The following is a 24,807-nucleotide window of genomic DNA, read 5'->3' on the forward strand; positions in this document are numbered from 1 at the left end:
CTTATTTAGACGTGCTTTCTCTTACTTTTATCTTCTTTTTCTTAAGGCGGACGACTCATCTCTGTGAATAATATTAGTCTTGAGGGTGTTTCATTTAATACTGCTGTTAAAATCATACAGAACTCTCCCGATGAAGTGGAGCTCATCATCTCTCAACCCAAAGGTATAAAGGCAAATGCCTCTGCTGGCTCTGGGATGCTAATAGTTAACTCGGGACACTCATATTTAATAGGCACTGGGATGTAGTACTACATTCCTGCTACTGACTGCCCGTTAGAACAACCATACACTAAAATAGTCAACTTCTGTAGGTATCATGTGATGTCTCTGCTACATCAGTGTGAAAAAATCTATTATGGGCTGCCTTGCAGAACACTAAAGGAATTTCAGCATTTCTTTCTGTGACAGTCCTCTGCAGTGAGGAAGCAAACACATTTCTGAACACTTACAATAGCAGTGCTCCATTTTACATTGACTAACTCATTTTATAGATCTGATTTCACAATCAGTTGAAAGAATAAGTTACTTTGTCCTCTTGTGCTGAGTTATTATAATATTTTTCTTTAAGTTTGCTTCCTATTTGTATTCAACAATTATTATTTTGGTATGGCTTTACAGACATATATGAAGAAGGATTAAATGAAGAAAAGAATCTATCAAGAGGAAACAGCACTAGTGGATCTGAGATCTCTTGTGCAGACAGTGGGAGAAAAAAGATTCAGGATTGTCATACAGCTCTCCCCAAAGAACAGGACACAAATATAGACAAACTTGAAAAGACTCTTTCTTGGAATTTAGCATCAAAATTGGGCCCTAGGATTCCAGTTCCTTCAGCTGATACCCTGGATATAAAGGTAACTGAGATTTTGATGCTGCTCAGTAATGTTATACCCAGTACACAGCATATATACACAACATATCAGATACATGTAGAAGGGAAAGTAACTGTGAAGGAGATAGAAAACCTTGAAATAAATTACATTGGAAGTGTCAAAATGATAGATATGTCTAGAATATGTGAATAAATGGGGAAACTGTTCTACAAAATGTTTTAAACATTCCCCTTCCTTTTCCAGTGGAAGGACAAAATTTTGATTATTTTCTTGCAATCTTTTAAATTTTTACACCAGTCACAGAACTTGCCATGTCTAATTTCCTAATTTTAGACATCCTCCCTATATATACTCAGGTTATGTGCATTTAGACAGATTGCATTTTGAGTAGCATTAGCTTAAGTTTCCAATAATATCAGAGATATAAATGGTATCGCTCTAGGTTTACAGTGACAGCAGGATCAAGCCTTTTACATCTGCTGGAAATGCTCTCTTCCTTTTTTTGAAAATTCCTTTCCCTCCCCTTTCTTTTTAAACCAAGATGCTGTAATCTCATTAAAGTTTTTATTTTTGAGACAGGCAGCTGATTCTTCCCACTTACCATCTCCATCAGAAACCAATTCAAAGGAAGTCTACACGGTGGAGCTTGTTAAAGAAGATGGGACTTTTGGAATCAGTGTGACTGCAAGTGTTACTGATAATCTTTAATTGTCTGTCAAATTGTTACCTGACTGAGAACAAAGACAGAAGATAGGCTGATAACAGAAACTGTTAGCATGGTGCATTTTAAGCCTAAGTGTCCAACTGATTGACATAGAATGCATGAAGTGCTGTCTCTGCTCATTCCCTGGTTCTTACCCACACCTCCTGTCAAAGAAGTGTCCTGGCATAAAGCACGTGGCAGTAGGGACAAACCCTTTTTGTCCTTACTGGATTTGAGAACAAGATCTACCACTGAAAGCAGAGTTTGGTCAGGGAGGACTAGAGAAGGCAGCAGTGAAAACTGTCTGCTACATTTGGATAACAAGTCCTTGTTCTAGCTATTTAAGTTGAATTTAACCCTCCAGGCTGAGATGTCTTTACAGTCTTTGCTGAAATGGAATGTGAAGCAACAGACATTTCATTGCCTGCAGAAGAAATTAAGGGCCATTTTTTTCATCTGAATTTGGCCAGGGGATGTAGATGGACAGAACATGATTCTTAGGTTAATCTGGAATTTCTCTGAGTGCTCAAATTCAGGTCCATGCTTGATATATTGTCCGAAAGATTAAAATTGAAAAATGGATATTGCACAGCTTAGAAGCTGGGCTAGAGAATAACTGAAAGATGCAACACCATTTTACGTGAACATAGAGAAAAATTTATGAACATTTAGTAAATATTTTTATATAGTCACACAGAAATACATTGCATTTTCCTGAGAAAATAAGATTACTGCCTGTGGAAGTATATTACAGCTAGATAGGGTTTTGAAGTAATATCCTCTTTCCCTTTTTCCTAATATTTAAAGAAGAAAGTAATTCCTGAAGCAGTTACTTTGCAATGCACGTGTAAGTTGCTTTGATTTTTACCACAGGAAGAATATATGAAGACTCTAATCTCCGGGCATGTTTTGCAGGGTGGAATTAACACCAGTGTGCGTCATGGTGGGATATACGTGAAGTCAATTATTCCCAGGGGACCAGCAGATAAGGACGGACAAATAAAGATAGGTAACATGTCTGGCAATAAAACCCTGGGCTGCAGAGCTTACTGTTAGTGTGGACAATGAAACACATTTGGGATTGGAGGTGCTACAGCTGCGAAGGATAATATATGGTCCATCATTCCTCAGCCTGTCCCTGTGCTATGTGTAGGGATCCCACTGAAAAAACCAGAAACCTCACACCAACATTATAGAGTTACCTTCTGTGGCTGCCATCAGGCTAGCGACTCTGACATCACTGTTATTGTGTTTGATGGTGATAACCATCAACTAAATGTTATCACTGCATTTACTTACAGAATACCCTGGAATGTTTTAGCTGCTGGTTATAGAATGCTCTGCAGCAAGCAGTATTGCTTTCCTATGAATTAATATTAATTTGACACATGTAAGCATGAAGACCTATTGTAACATGGGCAGCCTCGAGGTTTACACCCTCTGAACCTGAACATCAAAGCAACTGGATGTTCTTTTTTTTTACCTCAGGAGATCGTCTGCTGGAAGTAGATGGCATTAGCCTCTGTGGCATCACCCACAAACAGGCTGTGGAACACCTTAAGAAATCTGGCCAGGTTTGTACAACAGCAGAGATCAATAAGATACACAGTTAACTAAACTGGACTTAGTATGAAGCACAGTAGCCAAGCTTGGACAAAAGAACCATCCCCCCTCTGCTCCAACCCCATTCCTCTAAACAGAAAAGTAAAAAGACTTAGGACTCACTAAGTGTGCTGTATAAAAACCTGTTTATCACTGTTTTAGATTGCCAAACTGGTTCTAGAAAGGGGAAACTACCAATTGGCAGAGCCTTGTCTGACTGCTAATGACAGAAAGGAGGACCAATGTGCAGTTGTTTCTGTGGCAACATCCCTCACAGATGGCACCAAGGACTGCTGCTTTTTGACAGATGGTAAGTGATAAAGAAGAAACTCAGGGTGACTTCCTACAGTGTGTGCAGGAAAGGAATGAATGAAAATAATTTGATGAAATTTCTGTGGGTTGGAAGGAAAACTGTATACTGAATAAAATTGTAATATTCAATATTAATGACATAATCAAAAATCAATTCTGAAAAAAAATATTTCTGATGTCCATAGAGTTATAGTGGCTAGCTATAGCTGAATTTACCCTAGGCATCAATACTGTATCTCTCAGCCTTATTGAGACTGGGCTGGCAAGGGAGCATCCCTGTCTGTGCTCCACAGCAGTCTCCTGCTCTTCCTCCACAGCAGCAAGCAGCTGTGTTGATGTGGCCAGGCTGTTACCCTGGGAGAGCCTCACCAGCACAACTGCTGATGCTGTGACAGTGATGAAGCTGGAGTGACCTGGAGACTGGCGTCACTTAATTTCTTAAAAGCAGAAGATTTAGAGATCACTTACACAGAATTTAGCCAACAAATAAATGCTGTATCTTTTACTGAAGGTTGTCTCATAAACACTAAGTCTGAACCATACTTTTCCATGGGGCAGTTACTCCTCTACACTGGAATTCAGCTACAAGCATGGTGTTTGGGAAAGGCCTGATCTCTCATTCTTGAGCAGTAGCTCCAATTCCAGCTCATGCTGGTTAGTGCAAAACCTAAACTAACACTGGGCAGCTACAGAATAGTAAAATCTATGCAACACTTACAGAAGAATATCAGAAAAAGATAGCATGTGAATCTCTTTATGTTGGTCCAAAAAGCTTTTTCCTTTATGGGCTTGTACCAGACTGTGAACACACGGTGGAATAGATTCCAGTTCTCCCTATTCTGACTGTGAGATTTCAAAGACTTACACAAGATAAAGGAACACCTAAACCTTCTTTTGTCTTTATTATTAGTAGATCTACCTCTGCAGCACACAGGGAAAAAGTCTTTTGAGAATATAGTTTATACTGGCTCCTCAGGGGGTGCATATGCCACGGTTCCCACTTTTTTTCCAATCTCTGATTTGAGCAGATAACACATTTGAAGTGAAATTAACCAAGAATTCTGGAGGCCTTGGATTTAGTGTTCTGCAGATGGAAGGAGATGCTTGCGAACACCTTGGAGGAGCTATTGTCAGGATCAAAAGACTGTTTCCAGGGCAGCCAGCTGAAGAGAGTGGAGAAATTGAAGTTGGAGATGTCATTTTATCTGTGAATGGGAAACCTCTCAAAGGGCTCCTGTATCAGGTAGCAGGAAGTGTCATTACTGGGGCTCCATCTGGGTAACAGGTTAATAAAGACAATGAATTTAAACTTAATTACCCCCAGAGGGAGGCAGAATTTGCATATAATTATTCTGATTTCTATGTAGGATTCTTCTCTAGAACTCCTATCTAGAATTTCCTTTCTAAATGAATTCTGAGAGGGAATTTCTTCTGCTATTTAATTTCTAAGTTTCTACCATTAATGTATGAATTCTATTGTTAGATGCACACCAGTTGTTAATTAGTTGGAATCTTTGTTGCTGTTATGCATGATTGGAACGATTTTCCCCCTGTGGTCATTTGTGCTTTGTAATGTCATGCTAAATATAATGCCCCAGATTCAAACTTCTACCAAGAGTGGTAAGTCCTGTGTAAGTTTTTAACCTGGAATGAGAAGTTCTATACTCAATGAAGAAATTAAATGGTAATGGCCTACATGTGGATTTCTTTTTTTCATTGGAATATGGCAGTTTGGTGAGCTATGCTGAAATAATTGACCAAAGATGTTACTGCCACATGTGGTTTGAATGGATTTGCCTGAAAATTCTGTTTTCTTCAAGAAAAGAAAATTAATTAACCTAAACCAATGTGCCTGATGTCAAAGCAGAAGTTTGTAAATAGAACTGACTTTACTTTAGATACATGTTCACCTATAAACTATGGTCCTTTTGTATGACAATCCTTCAGTGGTGAATACTGGCCCTCAGACACTGCTGAGAGGCACAAATACCAGAAATGTAGCATTCACAATAAAAATTTTCTCCATCTCAGTTGGCAAAATGACATGTAAGATTTACTCTGTTCCATCAGAAATATAACATTCCTTCTTTCTCTTTAGGATGTCCTGCATTTGTTAAGAGGAGCTCCTCGAGAAGTTACACTGCTACTTTGCAGACCACCAAAAGGTGTTCTTCCAGAAATAGAGCAGATTGCTCTGGTAAGACAAAGATTCTGACAGAAACTTGCTTCTGTAAATCTGGAAAGACACTACTACATTTTCTATCCAGTCCTGAACAAGGCAACTTTCCCTTTTCTCCAAGGCCCTCTATTCCTTTTCTTTCCTTTCCTGGTTTCAACTCAACCTGCAAAGTTCAACTTATAGTTTCTTAGCAACTAAAATAATACAAGTCTGGCAGACATAAAACATATTTATCCCAGTCCAGCAACTTTTGAGTGAAACAGCACATACCCAAGTAGGTCTTCTATCTAGTGCTGCTTCTAAAAATGCTCTACCAATCCTCAGCCAGAAAATGCAGACATTCTCAAATGCAGCTATTTTAACTCCCCAAAGTGAGAAGAAAATAAAGAACTTTTCCTATCCAGACTATCTCTTAATGAAGCTAAATAAATGGAATAATAGTTTCAACTGGTTATTCAGGTTCTTATTGATAGTTGGCAGAATCTGCAGGGGGAGAAACAAAGCACAAACAAAAAATACCCCGAAACCGTAGACACTGCAGAGACTCAAACATGGCCATTAGATGTGCTGGCATTATTACTCCTGCTTCTTGAAGACGCCTCACGGACACATAACAAGAACTCTTATAAGGAATATGCATTGGCACTGCTCTTGCTCCATTCAGAATGGCCCACTGATGGTTCCCACCCCACTAGAATTTATAGCCACCCACAGGCAGACAGAAATGACAGTCAGAACCATCTGCAGGTAACAAACTGGCTCCTGCTGCTCTGCTGCAGTGTGCCCATGGCTGATTTCTGTGGTCAGTCACACAGGAGTCAAGTCTGGAAGTTACTTCCATGGAATGAAGAGAATATAGACACAACATTGAGGCATGATATGAACATATATATTAAAAAAGAATTTCTTGCAAATAATTCATTGGAAAAAGTGATCTGGTGTAGTAGTTTTGATTGGAACTCTTGTAGAATGCGAAAAATAAGCATTAAGACAAAAAAGTTATTTGGTAAGAGAGTACCTCCTTCTATTTTTCTCCTTCCTTCCAGCTACCATTTGGTATTTTCCCATTCAGAAGCTTGTTAATTTTGCCTTTTCAAAATATTTTGCTCTTGAAGGAAAAAAGATGGGAGATTAAAAAGGAGTTACACTAACCTTTCTGGTTTTCTGATAGACTCCAGCACCATCTCCAGTTAAGGACTTTGTGGCAGAAATGCCAGGCAGCACAGAGGCAGGAAACAGTATGGATCAATCTACCAGTGATAGAGGTAGCACCTCTCCAGACCTTGAAGACTGCCTTGATTCTCCAGTGGGAGAAGATTTCAGTGAGCCTCCTGAGGATGACAGCTCAGCTTACGAAGAGCAGGAAGCTGAGTTTCAAGAGAAACCTATACAGAAACTCCCAACTTCCAGAGAAAGTTTCTATAAGCATCTTTGGAAGATTCATCAAGAAGCTTCCAGTTCTGAAGTCTTCCACTCTCTAGAGGAGGAAGTGAAGCAGAACTGCTACTCACCATGTGAATTTGGACAGGCCAAAAGGTAGGGAATACCAAAGTCTGTTCTGCAGCCTTTCATTTGACTCTTAGAACTTTAAAAGTTAATTGCTTGGGTTTAAGTACAGGGCTCTCTGCTTCTAATCACTCTGATTACTGAAGATTTTGTTTTATTATCTTATTCTGACTCGCCTAATCTGCTTTCCCTATTTACTCTCATCTTATTAGAATTTTGCATAAGTCTGCATTGCAAGATACTTGTAAGAGTTCTGCACCACTGTAATCATTTATGATGTTCAGCTGAAGGTGGTTGCCATTTGAAATCAGTGAAAAGACACCTATTCACCTAAATAGGAAACAAATACTTGCATATTGATTATATGATTTTTTGCTTTCATTTATTTTCAGAGTTGACTTAAATAGACACCAAAGTTTTTTCTTATTCTGTGTTCTCTTAATTTCAAATTTTTTCATAGGAAATAAAAACACCTCAGAAGAGAAACTGTGATCATGGAGGGAAAAAAAAAGGGTTATTTTATGTTTTCTGGTCTTCAGAAGCCAATAGAACCCCTGAGCCAGAGGAATTATACAATAAAATGTAGTGCAAATGGACTCAGTCTCCTTTTACACTCCTTTGGATATATCAGACACTATCACACAGAAGACAATCCATTCCATTTTCATCATCTTTCCCAGTGCAAAAAAGTAGAAATTATCAGAACAGAAAGGACTGATGCAAAAAGAAATTGAAAGTCTTCCAGAGGCCTTTAACTTACAGCTTTAGTAATTTTATTGAGAAACTAATTTCTATTTCTCCATACAGTCACTTGAAATCATTTTGTTACTTTCGACACTCATCAAGCAGAGCCCCAGACTGTCGTCTCTGGGGAGTGACAGCACTACCTGACACTGCAAAACAAGTGGGATTATAGTGGCAGTTCATAATTTTAGCATCTCTTTGTCAAGTGCAGAAGCTTCACTCAATTCATGAATGAAGCTCCTGCTTAATTATCTGCTTCTATACATCTGAGAGTAAAACCAGCAAAAATCTGTCTGCAGCAAACATATTTGCCAAGAGATAATACAGATTCAATAAAAGGAAGTTTATTGTGGGAAAATATAAATTCCAAGAAAAGTTTTGGATTCTTTCCAAGAAGGAAGTTCTGAAATAAATGTTTTTGTTTGATACATTTTCAGTATCATTTAGTATCAGCTTTTGAATTTTTAAAAGGCAGCCAGAGAGGTTTAGGATGCCATACATTTTAAACAGTATTTTTAACATAATCTCAATTTCAATCCTTCCAGCTAAAACCACATAAAATACCCAGGAAGAAATAGGCATTAATAAAGGACTTCCTTTTGATGAATGAAGAAATTTCTCCTGATTGCTCAAAATATTTCATGCAAATGTATACATTTTCTGATATAAATTTTACAGATACCTTCTGTGATTTCATATGGGATGTGAATTAATTTTAATTTTAGTTGTCTAGGTTTGCTTGGGAGATGATGGACAGTTCACTTCTATCAAAGAGAAAAAGATCCTGGCTGATGAATATGCCACTTTAGATGTTTTTAAGATGAATGAATGTTTAGCAATATTTCAATAAGGATTGATATGAATACTTTAAAAAAATGTGTTTTCAGCATTTTTATGAGCTTTAAATGGTAAATTTTTGGGAGACGATGTCACAGCTGTCCTTCATGAAGGACAACAGCCAAAACTATTAAACACAGCATGTATGATTACAGTTTGGGCTTGAACATTAAAAGTGCTGAATACTTTGTCTGCAATATAGTGGAATAGAATCAATAATAATTTTAATTAAATTAATTTAAGAAGTCCATTGGTGGTTTTCAGACAACTCATATGCTTCAAGGCAAGCATAAGAATAAAGGCAAACTTATAAAGAGGAGTAAAGACTTCTTTTCATGAAGAAACAGGAACCACTTCATATTTCATGTTTCTGTTCTGTGCTCAGTTACCAAGGAAAGACCTGTAGAAGCCAGAAATGTGGCTGGCATTCCTTTTTCCAGAAAAATGCTAATATAAAAATTGTAGTGGTATTTTAATGTCCATACTGCTTACCAGAAAAGTTAATTAATTTGTTTATGGAAGATGAAATAATTAATGGTCTGGGCTTTGTCCAATTATTCTTTTTGAGAAGCAACCAAGTACTAATTAATGCCATAAAAAAAATGAAGAGTGCAAGAGTTTGCAAAGGTAAATAATGAAAGTTTTTTAATCTTTCAAGTAGCTTTGCAAAATATTGATTACTTACTTGTTTTTGTACTACCCTTGGAGGATTCAGACAGCAATTCAATACCTAGTATTGAATTATATACCTCAATAACTAGTAATTCAGTTAAAATGAAAATAAGGTAATACATAAAGAGTAGACTTTTCAGTGGCCATCTAAGAAAGTATATGGAGGAAAACCCTAGCACTGCAATCTTTTTATTTTTCAGCCACGTATTTAATAAGAGTCATGATGACCTATTGAACACAAAATGTATGCCTGAAACTCTCTCTCTAACCCCTATTGATGAAGAGTATCTCACTGTCAGCTCAATGTCTGTGACCTCACTTCCACGAGGAAGAAGCCCCAAGACAGTCTCTGCAACCACTGCGACCCCAGAGCCACATGTTGGTGGTCCCTCATCATCATCCCTGCCTGCCAGAGAGGCACATGACAGTGACAGTGAATGGGAAGACTTGGAGGAACCAGAGGAAGAGAAGGAAGAAAATAAACTCTGCATTCAGGTATGTGATGGGCACCAAATTACCAACAGGTAGAATACAAGGGAAAAGAAACAATTTGAACAATGTTACAGACTTAAACATTAATTTTAACTCATTTTCTAAGCTATTTCCACATGATTTTTTTTTTTTTTTTTTTACTTTCCTGAATATCCACAATCTTCAAATAAAGCAGACCTCCCACTATGCCCAGCTCTCCAGAATTCTTAACCATTTTCCTTAGGGCTATTTCTTTTTTCTTGATATCTTACTATTTCTCCAGCTTTCCAAAATTCTGCATTATTATTCTCAGTGTATGAAGGCCTAAAAGCTCTCTAGTAGCTTCTAAAATTAATTGGAGTCAGCTACTTGGGTTTTTTCTGCCATGTTTCAAGGCCATGCAGAAAATCACTTTGTTACAGTGATACTGCTGTAATGTCCTGATAAGAAAGTATGATCCTTGTGCTAATTACTATTCAAAATATAAGGCTCAGTCCTGCCAAATGCTGAACATCTTGCATTCCTACGACACTAATGAGCTCTGAATTCCTGCTAATTTGAGAGCACCGTGAACAAAATTTAGCTCCAGGCATTTCCTTCAGTGGGACAGCAATGGCAGTAACAACAGCAATCTTTGCACCCTGCTATGGCAATGCTTGTCAGCTCCGAGGCCTCCAAGCCTTTCTTTACACATTCCAGATGCCTAATCCCAGTTCCTAGTGGCATTCTCTGCTTTACTAGGACCTGTAAATCAACCAGCATGAACCTCCACAATTCTGGGATATGGCAGAACACCTTTTACATACTCTTGTACCATCTGTGGATCTGATTCCTACCTGCATATAAAAATTATGGAAGATGTTACTGAAGCAACAGAAAAGCCTACATCAAACACACCCTGTGCTTGTTTTAACAGGAAATGGAGATCTTTGTGACTTTGACAAAGTCAGAGAACAATGGTTATGGATTCTCTGTAGTTCTTAACAAAATGGACACCTGCCTGTATGTTGATGAAATCTTGAATGATCCTGCCCTTTCTGATGGAAGATTGAGAAGAGGAGACAGAATCATTATGGTACAGTAATTGTTTGAGTTTATGCAGAGGATAAAATATTTGCAGATCAATGTCATTTAGCTTTGGCATTCTTCATTTAGTGTGTCACCTGTTTATCCCATATTTAGGTATGTAAATAAATAATATAATAAATCTAATTCTGCTGACCTCAGTTGGATAAATTTCAGGCTGAATAGATTGTATGATGAGGCAAATAAAATGAATCTAGGAGCAATTCAAGACAAGTGAGACATTAAATGCCTTCCCAATGAAATGGTGTAAACTGAATTAATGTAATAAGGTGATAGGTGACACACAAAGGATGCAGGAATTATGTCCTTTGTAATGTAATAACAAAACCTTTTTTCAGCCTGGTTCATGTTCAATTTTTTGCACAAGACCCTCTTCCTTGTTTTTTTGCAAAAAGATATTGAGTTTCAATAGGAAAAAAAAGGCAATTTTTATTAAAGCTCTGCATTCAGAAAAATAAAATTTCAAAAAAGAAATATTACTGCACTCTTAATTGTTAAATTTATTAACATTAAATACCATAGCAAAGCAATAAAAAGGAAGTAGAAATAATTTAAGTTCATATGCAAAATTCAGAGTAGAGGGAGAAGTAAATAATGGTCAATGAGATCTGTGACATGATTTTTCTGGTTTGTCATTTAGGTGAATGGAATTGATGTCACATCTTTACCATGCAATGAAGTCCTGACTTTACTGCAAAGCTCTCCTCCAGATCTGCACCTTGTGGTTGGTCGTGCTGACAGTGACCCACGTCCCCCAATTAGGCCAGAGGAGATTCCTGAAATTACTCTCACAAAGGGTGCCGATGGACAGCTAGGTGTGTAGTAAATGCTGTATTTGCTATTTTGGACAGGAATGACAGCATAAGATAATCACAGGAATGACAGCATAAGATAATCATAAGCAAATGTGCTCTGGGATCAGTATGATCCAAACTGACCTTGACACCTCTATGCTATTCATGATCACCCATGACCAAGGAATAAGAGCTTTTTTTGGGGGGCAACACCTAAGAGGGAAGACTAATATTTCTTATTAGACTAATGAAGGTAGCTGGAAAAATGATCTTTGCATTGTCACCCTATTAACTGAAATTTCTGGCAGATTTCCAAGTCTCATATTTTTGTGTTACTTATATACATAAGTTTTGGGTAGTTGGATAATAATGTCTACTACCTGCAGAGACACATAAAGATCTATTTGGAGGGAAAGAAAAAAAATTGAAGAAAAGGTAAAGTTTAAGATGGATGAGCCACAGGTTGAGACTACAGTTTGCTATTCAAAATATCTCCACTTGAATCCTTGATTCACCACAGACACAAGGCTTTATCTACAAACAATACAAACGATAAAAGAAATCCCCACAATGTGAGTATCTTGATATTTCTGTAGCATGTTATGAGTACTGAACACAGATAAAACTGTAGACTCAGGAACCAGTATGGCTATATTTGTTCATGTACAGCATCCTGTTTCCAGGTAGGAACTAGTTTGCTCAGAGATTCCTTGAGTGTTGTTTGCACTGTGTAGGTGCCTCCTCAGCTGTTGTAGGCTTCCCTTCCCAGTGGCACCCTGAAGACTGCAAGGCATTTAAATGTGCAGGTAATGAGGGAGCTGCTGCTATGCAGCTCAGTGTCCTATTGCAATGACTATCGAACATCAGATGAAATAAAGCACTAGGGCAGCACTGAAATACAGAGATGGACACCACCATTTAAGTTTTTCCATACTTTTTTTAACATCTAATGGCATTTCACTCTTTCAGTCCAGCTTATACATCCCATCTTACTGGGGCAAGACAGTTATCTATAATGTCAGTGATTTCTTCAGCCTATCTTTCAGTGGCTCACATTTATTCCACTTTAAGTCACTGACAGTGAAATTTAAAACACTCTGCCACAAAAGATGCTTTCTCTGCATTATTCTAGGCTTGAAGCTGACAGGAGGAGCTGGAAGCAAGTTACAAGGTATTTATGTGCTAGAGATAGTGCCTGGCTCTCCTGCCAGTGTGGAAGGCAGTTTGCAGCCACGAGATCAGATTGTTTACATCTGTGGACTGTGCACTGAGGGCATTAGCCTGGATGATGCAGTGAGAGTGTGTGAAGCTGCCACCCAGAATGTTCGAATCAAAGCCACAAGGTAAATCTGAGCATACTTGATCCTAATGCTGAAGAAAGTTTCTAAATTTTACATCAACAAGTCAGAAAACACAAAACTGAAAAATGCTTTATCTCGAAGGTCTGAATGTTGCAACCTGATAAATAACATTCATAAAACATCTTAACTCCTTGTAATTACAACTAACACAACAAGTATAAGTAGACTCATCGAACACAAATGAGAACTCGTGAAATTTCATCATCCAAAACCAAATGTCAAGCCTTTAACTGTGAGGCTGAGCAGCATTTTCATATGTTCTTGTTCTCTAGGGAAAATCTTTGTATTTCCATCACTAGCATCAACCTTCTCCTTACAATCTCAGATTCACAACTACAAGCAAGAAACTATCTCTGATCAGAAATTCTGAGATAATTCCAACAGCCGAACATTTTAGAAAGGTACTAAAAATGCAGCCTTTAACCTGCAGCATGACCAGAAAGTCTTTCCAGGCCTGAACAATAATGGGCTGTAAAGGACTTCACTTTTGATTCATTGTGTTCCACAGTCTGGTATCACACCAGCTCAGTCCTGGACTGATGCAGAAATAGCTTCCAAAGATCTCAGAGGAACGGTAAAATATTAACTCAAAGCATGTGAGAAACTGAGTTATGTAACCAGAGCATGTGACAGAATGGCTGTCACAGCTGTTCAAACTTTTATCACTGTTTTATTAACTTGCACTCATCTAACAGAAGAAGAAACTGCTGCCTCATTATACATCTTGCTGTACACGAAGTTAGTAGGCAGCACGTCCTGATTGTCAGAATTTACAAACTAAGGAGGTAAACAGAACTAAGGTAAAAGAAACTTAAAAAATAGCAAAGCTGGTAGCCAAAGCTGAATTCAAAATGGACCAGAAAGCAGTTCTGTATCAGGCCAGGTGATTTAACATGCTTATTTTTTTCCCCAATGCATTTCAATAAAATATTTCACTACAGTCAAATATTTCCATATACTGATATCAATTCTCTTTAGAAAAGCACCACTAACAAAATCATAGAAGGACAACTACTATTTAGACAATTGAATTTCTAAAAATAATTTTCATATGTGCTTTACAAAGCATGCAGCGCTTAATGGCTCACATATTTCACTTTTTCTGCCCCCAGAAATGGCAATCCAGTGGTTCCTATAGAGCAGGAAAATAGTAAGTAAGGCTAATATTTTTGGGGTTTAGTTCAAAACTTGCTTCTGATTTTGAAAATAAACATAAGGTATTGATTAATTGCATTTAAAACTTATTAATAAATTGTAACTTGCCGTTCAGTATTTCTGTTATGGCCATTTTAAGGGTCTGAAGAAAATCTGGTAGCTGTTTAAAGACAGAAATAAAATGTATAGTTCTCTGTAAAAAAGTAAGTTGTTACATATTCAGTTTCTATTTTTTAAATTTGTTATTAAATAGGCATTTTATGTGGACATATTTCAACACCTTTTTTGACTGCAACTATTCTCTAAGAAGTTTTCCAGCACTTCTTGAGCCACTATTTAATATGAACCACTACTTCATCATCTAGACCACCTTTTAAAACTGTTATTAATGAAGTATATAAAATCAGCAGGCAGCACTAATATCTGTTAGTTAATATAAAAGCATTCCTATAAGGGGACATATTTGATACTCTAACTGATATAAAACTTCAGCAATCATCTGCACCACAAAGATTTGACCAGAATTGCTCTAGCAGCCTAAGGAGTCTCAGCAAGCACAGGCTGGACCTGCATCCTCAGCTGGAAGGAGAGGTATCACATCTAGGTCAGCACATACAAAGGGTGTTAGTTATACAAGTAATATTTTCCAATGTACACTTGGTTGCAGCATTAAATCAGGCCTAACCCCAGTTTCATTTACCTGACTGGATATCTCAATATTTGGTCTTTTTTTAATCATGCAAAGATTACTTCAAAAAGTAACCCTGGACCACAATTATTCACATGCTTACACTCATCTGAATACTGGCATATGGCTACCTGAAGAACTTATTCCAAGTCAAGTTAGTTACAGATTTCCTTACACATGTAGCCATGTGTTTGTTTCCATAAACTGAAGCAATTTTCTACAAGATAGGGATAAAGTTATGTGTACTCTGCATTAACGGGATAGAACTAAAGCATGGCAAGTGTGTATCCTGGTAGGACTTCGTTTACACAGCCTTGTGTGAGCTTTGCAGGTTCCAAGATTTCTCAAGACACCTTCAAATAAGTAACCAGACCTGATCCACCTCTGATAGAATTATGAACTCTGCACTGGCACATTTACCTGCCTCTTCTATAAAATAAGATGTGTAAGGGCCTGCACATGGGTCAGAGCAATCCCAAGCATAAACACAAGCTGGGTATAGAACGGATTGAGAGCAGCCCTAAGAAGGACTTGAGGGTGTTCGCTGATGAAAAGCTAAATATTACTGAGCAATGTGCAGTCACAGTCCAGAAATCATATCTTTGGCTGCACCAAAAGCAGTGTGGCCATCAGGCTGAGAGAGGGGATTCTGCCCCACTGCTCTGTGGGACTGCAGTGCTGGAGTGCTGCATGCAGCTCTGCGGTCTCCAGCATGAGAAGCACATGGACCTTGGAGCGATTTAAAGGGTCAGAGGGCTGAAGCATCTCTCCTGTGAAGACAGGCTGGGAGAGTTGGAGTTGTTCAGCCTGGACAAGAGAAGACTTTTGGGAGACCTTACAGTTCCTTCTACTACCTAAAGGGGTACTGCAGAGAGACTTTTGACAAAGGCATGTAGTGATAAGACAAGGGGGAATGAAAAAACTGAAAGAGGGCAGGTTTAGATTAGATAGAAGGGAGAAATTCTTTACTGTGAGGTTCGACACTGGATCAGTTGCCCAGAGAAGTTGTGGACATCTCATCCTTGAAAATCTTCAGGTCCAGGCTAGATGGAGTTTTGAGCAACCTGATCTAGTGAAAGGTGTCCCTGTTCATGGCAGAAGGTGGGAACTAGATTATCCTTAAGGCTCTTTCCAACCCAAACTGCTCTATGATTCTATGATTCTTTCATTTTATAGGCACTTTGAAAAACCTATAGTAATTTTGTATTTGGTGTTCCATTTCCTATCATCACTCATAGATTTATAGATAAATTGGCAATAATTTGTTATTAAGAAAGCAAGCCTTCATTTTTATAGACTTAGTTACAAGAACACATACTAAAATTGCAATTGCAACAGTTTTTTTAAGCTACAGGACATTCATTATTTTCAATAATTCCCACATTAAGAGTACTTTGTGGAAGACGGCTAAGATCACCAAAATATGATAAAGCAAAACCATAAAAGTGAGGGGGTTGGTAGAGGTGGGAGTGTTCCTTCATCTGCCTGATCATTGCCACATGTCTAGAGTGACTCAGTCTGATCTCTGATTGTCGTTACAATTTTTAAAATAACAATGGCTAAGATGCAGTAGCTCTGCAATTCATGACTGAAATGTTTATATCTCTGTGCAAATTGGCAAACTTAATCATGCAGTGGTCTCACACTGCTTCATATAGCATCAGTATTGGATATTGATGCTTTGTTTAATAACCTAAGCACAGAGTTTACATTCCATGTGTACATGAAGTTTAGCAAGAGGCCTGTCAGAACAAACATATGTGTATGTTTTTAGGGTCACCGGCTGAAACAGAGAAAGCCAATATTTCTTTGTCAAATGAAAACCTGAACTCCAAGGAACAGCATCTGCTGCATCAACACGGTAAGGAACTTTTCATTTTTCAATTAGGGTTAGTAAAATTGTGTTCTTTGAAAGAAAAGTAAGTCTATAAGTGATAATAGCATCACCTGGGAAAGATTAATTCTTCATAAAAAATCCTGCCTCCCTCAGAGTTTCAGAGAATATTTATACATTACTGTTCTCCATCTGGTGGCTCTGCAGCATGCAATTCTTAAAAGCTTGTTTTGGAACCTGCTCACAGGGAGGTAAAAAGGTCACAGTGTGGTTCACATTTCAGGAGTTTTAGGCCACATAAATCCATAGGATTTATTTTGTATTTCACATATAAAATATAATGTTTTATTAATAATAATAATAATTAATTAATAATGTTTTATTATGTCTCTGAATGAGATTTTGAGTGTTATACAGTAGAGTATTTTATCGGGACAGCTATTTAAAAATTGTTGTTGCTTTTTCACAGAGAAACATTTGGAGGAAACAAACTGTGATGCTCAGCAGAACACTCCCGATTCTCCAGAATGTAAAGTAAGTGACACTCTGAGGTGTGAGGTGGTTCATCAAGTGAAGTGAGCTCTATGGAGAGAGGTTTTTTCAATAGTGATATTTAATGTATTTTCTTTCTCTCTTTGAAAATGTGAATATAATGCACTTGGAGAGTGTCCTGTAAGTGTTGAATTGTATTCAGCATTCACAGAGTAGAATGCACTGGGCACTTGCTGGGGACAGACCCTTCTGTTGCTGTTTTTCAATGCTTAGAAAGAAAGTAGCACAGGAAAAAGACACAGAATGCCACAGCATGGGATTCTGGGGAAAATATATGCAATTGTGAAACATTTTCCACAGCAATCTTTGAAAACTGAGATTAATATGTTTCATTCTGCAATTTTCAGATAGACATTTGAAAAGAGAGTAAAATTAGCCCAAATCTTTGCAGTATTATGCAGCACTGATGTAGACCAATATGGTTTGAATTTGGCAAGAGTAATGCATTTTTAAAGTTATTTATTGTTTATTATGAATTCCTGAATACACAGGAATGTTGTTGTTGGGGGAAAAAATTTATTTCCATGCTCAGCATACAATGCTCGAAAATTCTTACAAGAGCAAACATCACTTCTGTTGATGCAAACACATGGAAAATAATGTTAATTGAAATAATCCAAATTGGGACTGATATTTCATGTTTAAAAATTAACTAGTTTTCTCTTGATTGTGGTTTTAAAAAAAAAAAAAATTGTCTCTTGTTAAAATTAGACCTCCAACTTGACAAAAAAATTGGAACAATTTTCTCATTTTTGACTATGTCAATACTATTATTGCTTCTTCTGCACGATTTCATCCATGATGGTTTATCTGTTCAACCTGCAAAAATAATTTACAAGGCTGATATTTGTGGCATTGGAACTAGTCAAGACGCAAGTCAGAACCATTTCTAGCTTGCTGCTATTTCTGACATAGTACTTGACCCTAAAAAAGCAGCTGATCTTAAAAGCAAATGAAGTGTTAAAGTAAAAGAGATGGGAATTTTGGGATTACAAGATTAAGATCTAAATTACAGAAAAGTAAGAGAATAATCTATGTACTGCATTACTGTCATGCTGGAGATAAGAATGCCTTATTTGTCAATTAAGGTGATTTATTTGATATATTAAAAAAGGATTACAGAAGTACACATTTCTTTGCTCTTAAGGGGTTATTTTCCCCAGCAGCAATTATTAAACAGAGTGTGAAAATAAGTATGTACTATTTTTGTTCTGATACATACATGCAGCGGTTAGCTTGATCTCTGGAAGCTCTATAGATTTATTCAAGAGTAGGATATATCCCATAACCCACATCAGACAGTGAGGACTGTGGGAATAATGGGAATCTTTGGTAATAAAAATGCAAACAAAATAGAGCTCCGAATAAAGGCCACTTTAGACTGCATCCTTGTCTATTGTAGGACTTCATTATTAAGATTGAGCTGGAAAAAGCAGAAAATGGAAGCCTAGGATTTGCACTGGTAGGTGGAAAAAATGGAAGGGCTATCCTAATAAAAGCCATCAGCCCGGAGAGCAGTGCAGATCTAGATGGGAGACTTCAAGTTGGTGACATCTTACTTAAGGTAATGTTTGTTCTTCATTACTTTGGCTTACATTTTCTCTACTTACTCTATAATGAGCGTCTGTCCAATCTAAAGGTGTGCAGGTTGGAAATCTGATGCTGCTTTGCACAGTAGCATGTAGAAGGTGGAGTCCCTTGGCTCCTGGTGGTCAGAGGGTTGTCCTGGGGCCCGTGTGTCTTCCCTGGAGTTCAGCCTCCTGTAGGACTGGGCCTCCCCAGAGCTGGTAACTGGACACCCCAGCAGAGGCAGACCCAGAATCACAGAGCAAGCACCAACTGCACCTACTCCCGACTGTAATTGTGCCTAGTGAGGATTCCAGGGAAACTTCAGGGAAACCAGAGTTAACTGGCCAAGCACGCAGGCCACAGCTAACCAGGAGCCTACTGGGAAGAACCTGTCATGTTAGGTATTACCAGGACAAACAAAAAGCACTGGAATTAGGGCTTTTGAGTATTTATTTAAAATCTTACTATCCTAGCCACTCTGCCACCTTTTAATATAAATAATCCTTTTTGTTACACCTAATTATTTTTTCTTCTCCCTCCATGAGTTTCCAAATGGTTTGATTTTCTGGCTTTCATTTACTTCATCTCTCCTTCATCTTCTCAATGAAGAATAGGAGAAAGCCTACTTACTATCTCAGACTATAATTCTGTGGTGTCCTGCTGGCAATCATGCTATAAAGATACAGAGATGAAGGATCAAATGAGTTAGGAGACAATGAGAATTCTCTCCCACAAATGGGAGAAAATGATGACACATGAAGTTCAAAGAAGTTATATAAAGATTTCCCAGTGCTAGAATATGTAATTTTAAAAAAGGCTTTGTGTTACAGGAATCTGGAAATACACATCATTGTATTTTTCAGGTGAATGAGACTTTTGTGTCTGGTCTGCCACGCCAAACAGTTACAGATCTGCTGCGCAAGGCGCAAGGCACTGTTCAACTCACTGTCTGCCGAAGCCTGGCTTTGCACTGGGCTTATTCAGGCAACCAGAGCAACAGAGCTTCCACTCCAAACACAAAAGCAGAGCCTGGTAAGCAGCCACATCCACTCACCATATGACAGAAGTGGGATTATGTGTTGCCTGAATTCAACTTCGGTATTAGCAAAACAAGTCAATTTTACAGTTAGTCCTGTTTCATAGCTGTAGGTACAAACATATTCTTCACCCTGATTTGCAGCTCTTGCTAAACTGCTCAAGACATAGGACCACAGGGAAGGAATGCCCAAGTGTGATTTTTAAGTCTAGGAGTGAAGCTGTAAGACTCTCAAAGATGTTTTAACTCAGCTTAAGTTTGTAAGTCATAAATGTTGGTCTGATTTTACCCCATTTTATGCAACTCACTGATGGAGTCACAGCCCGGTTTTGGCTCAGTTGCTAAAATACTTCTCCCACAAACTTCACAACCCATCACTCCTACTTATCTCCTGGAAGCACTACACCTCCTGTTCTGTCTGGCAGACAGATCCTCTCTCTTCTGTGGTGTTCATGCTCAAATCCAGAAGCCTCTGCTCCCAGGTCTATTGTTATTCATTTGAGAGCACACCCATCTTGCAAAGGGCAGTACTTACAGGCATGACTAACTCCATGGAAGAACTTTGTGCTTTATGCTCTGCTGTATTGAATACTCAAATATTAAATACTAATTAAAGATGGGAGTGGAAGCAAGGATATAAAACTACCAATAGATTACATAGTTATAGTCCTCAACTTTCTATTTCTTTGAATAGTGAAACATTTCCTATAATGTGGAGAAACCTGAGTGGGAAGGATATAGAATTCCTCCTTCTGGCCTGCTGGTTACAAATTGAAGGCTTTGTTTCAAGTATTCTTAGTCATGAAGACACTGCCATTGCCATTTTCTTCTTAAATGACATCAGTGAATTACATAGTTTCTGGGAAGTTTAAACTGTTTTTCTGCAAAACATGATGGTATTATAAAAGTACTGGCAGCAAAGTTAATCTGTGGTATTTTTCCCTTAGCACTGTGAAGGAATGAGCTGGGTTAGAGAGAGAAGATTTAAATTGTTTCATGTTTTTTATAGCTGCTGTTGATACAGGGCTTTACTTCACTATATCTTCTGGCAGTCTGAATTATGCTGGCTTTTTTGGTGGTGACATATGGCATTTGTGCTCTATTAACCCTCCCAGGCATTCACAAGAGAGAGATTCCATGCCAGTTTAAGACACTGTATCTCAGTGTCCCTTCTGAGGTCAAAGTCCTTTGGTCTAAGCAGCAGAGAAGAAATGGACCTATATTTTCATGCATTTGACTTCATTTTTGTTTTCTGGTATTTAGCAAGTGGTGGAGAAAGCCTGCACACTCAGCCTGTTTTCAGTTTCAAGGAAGAAGGCTCCAATCAAATGTGCAATAAGGTAAAATCAGAGAAGTCTTCAGAAGTTATCAGGCAATGTACTCTTGTTTGTTTACAATATGAGTTTGCTGCCATGTGGGCAAGAACCACACCTTCTTAATGAAAAAAAGTTTAAGGAGCTGCTGGCATTTGAGTGAGTCAGGATTCCACTGAGATAAGAGCATATGATAAGTATAATACATATGCTAAAAGGGTGAAGGGAAGAAAGGTTTCATATGCAAGTCTTGTTCTGATTCTTTATAATACTGAAATGAATAATTTATTAATTTTACCATCCTTTCAGTATTTCTAAACCATGTACATGAAAAGATTTCTATTCAGCTATCTCCACTACTATTCAAAATTCAAATGCATCTAAATTTCTTCAAACATGGCTATGATTTCAAATGTTAATAAGTCCTGCAAGACATTACACATTACATTTCAGAGCATCTATTATTTCTAAATTTAAAACTGTAAAACTGTAAATGTGAGAAAATTAGGTCTTCTTATCCTCCAGAAAACAAATGAAAAACCCAAACCCTGATTAAAGTAAAGTAATTGAACCAGAGAAAGAAAAATGGTAATTTGAACTAAAATTAAAATAATTATTTATCGAGTGTTACAGCTGAGAAGAAGCTATTTTCACATACTAATAGCAGATATCCTGCATCATTATTTTAATGCAGGACCAAGTTATTACTCTTTAGGATGGATAAACAGCCACCAGTACTATTGCTTCTATTACATAAGGAAGATAATCAAAGGTCTGCCTTCTCTGTTAGTTGAGTGCTTCTTCAGCAGAGCAGCTGCACCCTGCTTCTACTGTTGGCATTGTTGTGTCTAAGATAAAAAAAGGAAATTATTACTAACAGTTCCATCTCAGATGCTGGTGCTTCCTGCTGCCAAGAACTGGGAGGGGAAGAGTGTGACTCATGATTCCTGTGATTGCATTTTCTTTCTCAGATCAGAGAGGATATAACGAACTTTTCGAAGTTCAGTCATGCATGCTGAGATGTTGAGGTGTCTCTAGACTGTATTGTTCTATTGTTCAGAAACTTACAAATGCAGCTGATAAGGCTTTTTACTCTGACTAGTTACTGCAATACACACTTTCTTCTGAAAGTGGAAACTAACCTATTTTCTCTGTCTTTCTTAAGTGAAGGATACATTTCTGTCAGAAATAAGAAAGAGTGTTGATGAAAGTAACTTTATTCTTGATGTTTCTGTGTACTGATTTTTCACAGCTTTTTCTTATTTGAAAAATGCAGGATGCAGAAATAACAAACAAATGTCCTCTGCAAGGTCAGCTGGCTGGACAAGACTATAAGGATCTCATCAGTAACATTTCGGAGAGGTAAGTCTTTCAAATGAAGTAAAACTATTAAAACAAATAGTATGGATAAATTATTTGTATATTTCCAGCTCTGTCCTAATATCGTATGAAAATGCCAGAAACATGGGTCTATTGGAATGCAGCTCCATCTGCAGGAAGAGCTGCTAAACAGCTTCCACACAATTACTAAGACAAGAGAATTGAAGCTTCCAGGTGTAAGGGCTAACAATTGAAAAATGTCCTACATGAAAATGGTCGCTAGCTGTGAGAAACCTTACTTCCAGTCATTTTTGAGCAGCTTTTTATTCAGAGTATGTTCTTACCTCTGAAAAAAATCAACAACAATTGCACACCAAAAATAGTATTTTTCAGTAGCTATATTTGCAAACAATACTCCAGACAAAATGCTCCTACAACTCCTTGAACTTGGGATCTTCAGAGTTCTGACTAATTCTTGAAAATAGTTGCTCAAGAAAGTTAAAAGTAAGTACAAATAGATTAAACACAAAATCTTTGTATGGTTCAGATTATCAAAGTTTCTGCCACTTCAACTGACGTTATTTTGCAGGTCACAGAAATGTGCAGAATGTGAAAGCTGCAGAAGAGAAAATCAACAGTCTGAGTCAGGCACCTGGAACAATGAAGATGATGTTGTGCCCCACAGGATTCCTGTTCTACCTAGAAGTAATCATGCAAAACTTCTCTTGTTTCTTCAACAGTATAGCCCAGCACCTCTATATATGTACACTGAGAACACTAGTCCCTTGTATACAAGCTAAGGATTTGCTCTTCCAGTCTAAAAGACCAAGGCACTCAAGACACAGTTTTTACTACTGATGCATAGATAGGCCATCCAAACTTTGTAACTCTAAAAGGCGACATACATCATGAGGCCTCTCCTCTCTCCCTTACTGTTCCCATACAACTTCGCAAAAATGTAAATTAAACACTTAAAATTCAGAAAATAGGGTCAAATTGTCTCTCAAGACTTTTCCCCCAGAATCACTGAATTTCACCCTCCATGACAATTTCATTAATGTGCTTAAGCATGTACTGAAGTACTTTCACAGCTGGGTGCCAAAGCCCCTCTGACACCCAGAAGAGTTTATAGAAAGAATCTGCCTAATTATTCCTTTATGAAAATTAAGCTCCTTTTGCTCCAAAAGAGAATAATTTGTAAAAGAAATCATACTGAGGATGCTGCAGTATCTCACAGATTCTGTGAAATACACATTGCTCTCTCTCTCCTTGCTTCTTCTCACCCAGCGGAAGCAATGAGTTGCTGATGGCTCTTATTAAAAGTAAAACACAGGTAACTCCCTCACACTACCAAGCCTTGCTGGCTAACAAACAGAAGATTATAAACAATCTATCATCTACTACCTGCTCAGAGTTTGGGGTTTTTTAATTCCCCTTGACCTGGAAGGAGAGGTGTATGGGAAATAGTGTGCTCTGTCTGGAGTGGGGATCTGTCTTAACTGGCACCCTAGATAATAGGAGCCTCTTCGAGGGTTAGAGACTGGAATGCAAACAGAAAGTGTTTTAAAAGCTCAGGCAAGGCAGGGGCAAGTTGTAGCCCAGACAAAAACACAACAAGCACAACTCTATTGTAACAGAAATTAATAAAGAGTAGCAATGATACCTTACAGGAGGAAAGCAGAGCATTGCTTCTTGTCTTCATCCTGCAACAAACCCCTGGAACACATCATCAGCTTTTCTTTGAGACAGCTGGTACGTTATGCTTTACAAAGAGTAGCCTATGACTAAAAACCCCAAATTCCATAATTCAAACCATTATTTTTTACATAAAAAGCTACTCTTTTTACTCAACATGGGAACAAAACTTTTTCTATCACTCCAGTAGAATAGTGATATTTCTGAAGATGCAATGTTTATCCATTTTTCTAATCTGTCAAGGTATGTTCTGGACCAGAACATACATTTCAGGATGAGCTAAGTAGTAAAACTGAATCCTGACTTTGGTGTTCATATCTTGTTCTTGAAGCGCCGTGTGAGTTATATGAGAAGAAAAATATATTTGCTTACTTTAGGAAGGAAGAATTTGCAATGATTATTCCTAGCAGTGGAGTGCGGCAATACTAATTGGCATGGAAGTGTTGGAAATATGAAAATTATTCTCTGTGAAGATGTGGCCAGAGTCTCTTATGCCAGTATAAACTAGCATTAAAGTCTCCAATTCTGCAAGAACAGTTTATTTA

General features: G+C 37.8%; 1 protein-coding gene across 1 annotated transcript in view; it reads left to right on the plus strand.

Moving 5' to 3' along the window:
- Positions 1-24,691, plus strand: part of FRMPD2 (FERM and PDZ domain containing 2) — a 59,841-nt gene extending 35,150 nt beyond the window's left edge. Inside the window, exons 21-42 of the mRNA XM_053984010.1 lie at positions 47-163; positions 619-854; positions 1,413-1,517; positions 2,452-2,545; positions 3,025-3,110; positions 3,301-3,448; positions 4,479-4,693; positions 5,549-5,647; positions 6,801-7,165; positions 9,589-9,883; positions 10,776-10,934; positions 11,586-11,760; positions 12,872-13,082; positions 14,213-14,250; positions 16,718-16,804; positions 17,247-17,311; positions 18,732-18,893; positions 19,762-19,930; positions 21,198-21,274; positions 22,524-22,609; positions 23,157-23,272; positions 24,594-24,691. Of these exons, the coding sequence (XP_053839985.1) occupies positions 47-163; positions 619-854; positions 1,413-1,517; positions 2,452-2,545; positions 3,025-3,110; positions 3,301-3,448; positions 4,479-4,693; positions 5,549-5,647; positions 6,801-7,165; positions 9,589-9,883; positions 10,776-10,934; positions 11,586-11,760; positions 12,872-13,082; positions 14,213-14,250; positions 16,718-16,804; positions 17,247-17,311; positions 18,732-18,893; positions 19,762-19,930; positions 21,198-21,274; positions 22,524-22,609; positions 23,157-23,272; positions 24,594-24,691 (3,203 nt within the window). The remainder of the gene's footprint in view (positions 1-46; positions 164-618; positions 855-1,412; positions 1,518-2,451; positions 2,546-3,024; positions 3,111-3,300; positions 3,449-4,478; positions 4,694-5,548; positions 5,648-6,800; positions 7,166-9,588; positions 9,884-10,775; positions 10,935-11,585; positions 11,761-12,871; positions 13,083-14,212; positions 14,251-16,717; positions 16,805-17,246; positions 17,312-18,731; positions 18,894-19,761; positions 19,931-21,197; positions 21,275-22,523; positions 22,610-23,156; positions 23,273-24,593) is intronic.
- The last annotated feature ends 116 nt before the right edge of the window (positions 24,692-24,807 follow it).

The sequence above is a fragment of the Vidua macroura genome, chromosome 8, assembly GCF_024509145.1.
Source record: "Vidua macroura isolate BioBank_ID:100142 chromosome 8, ASM2450914v1, whole genome shotgun sequence".
Lineage (NCBI taxonomy): Eukaryota > Metazoa > Chordata > Aves > Passeriformes > Viduidae > Vidua > Vidua macroura.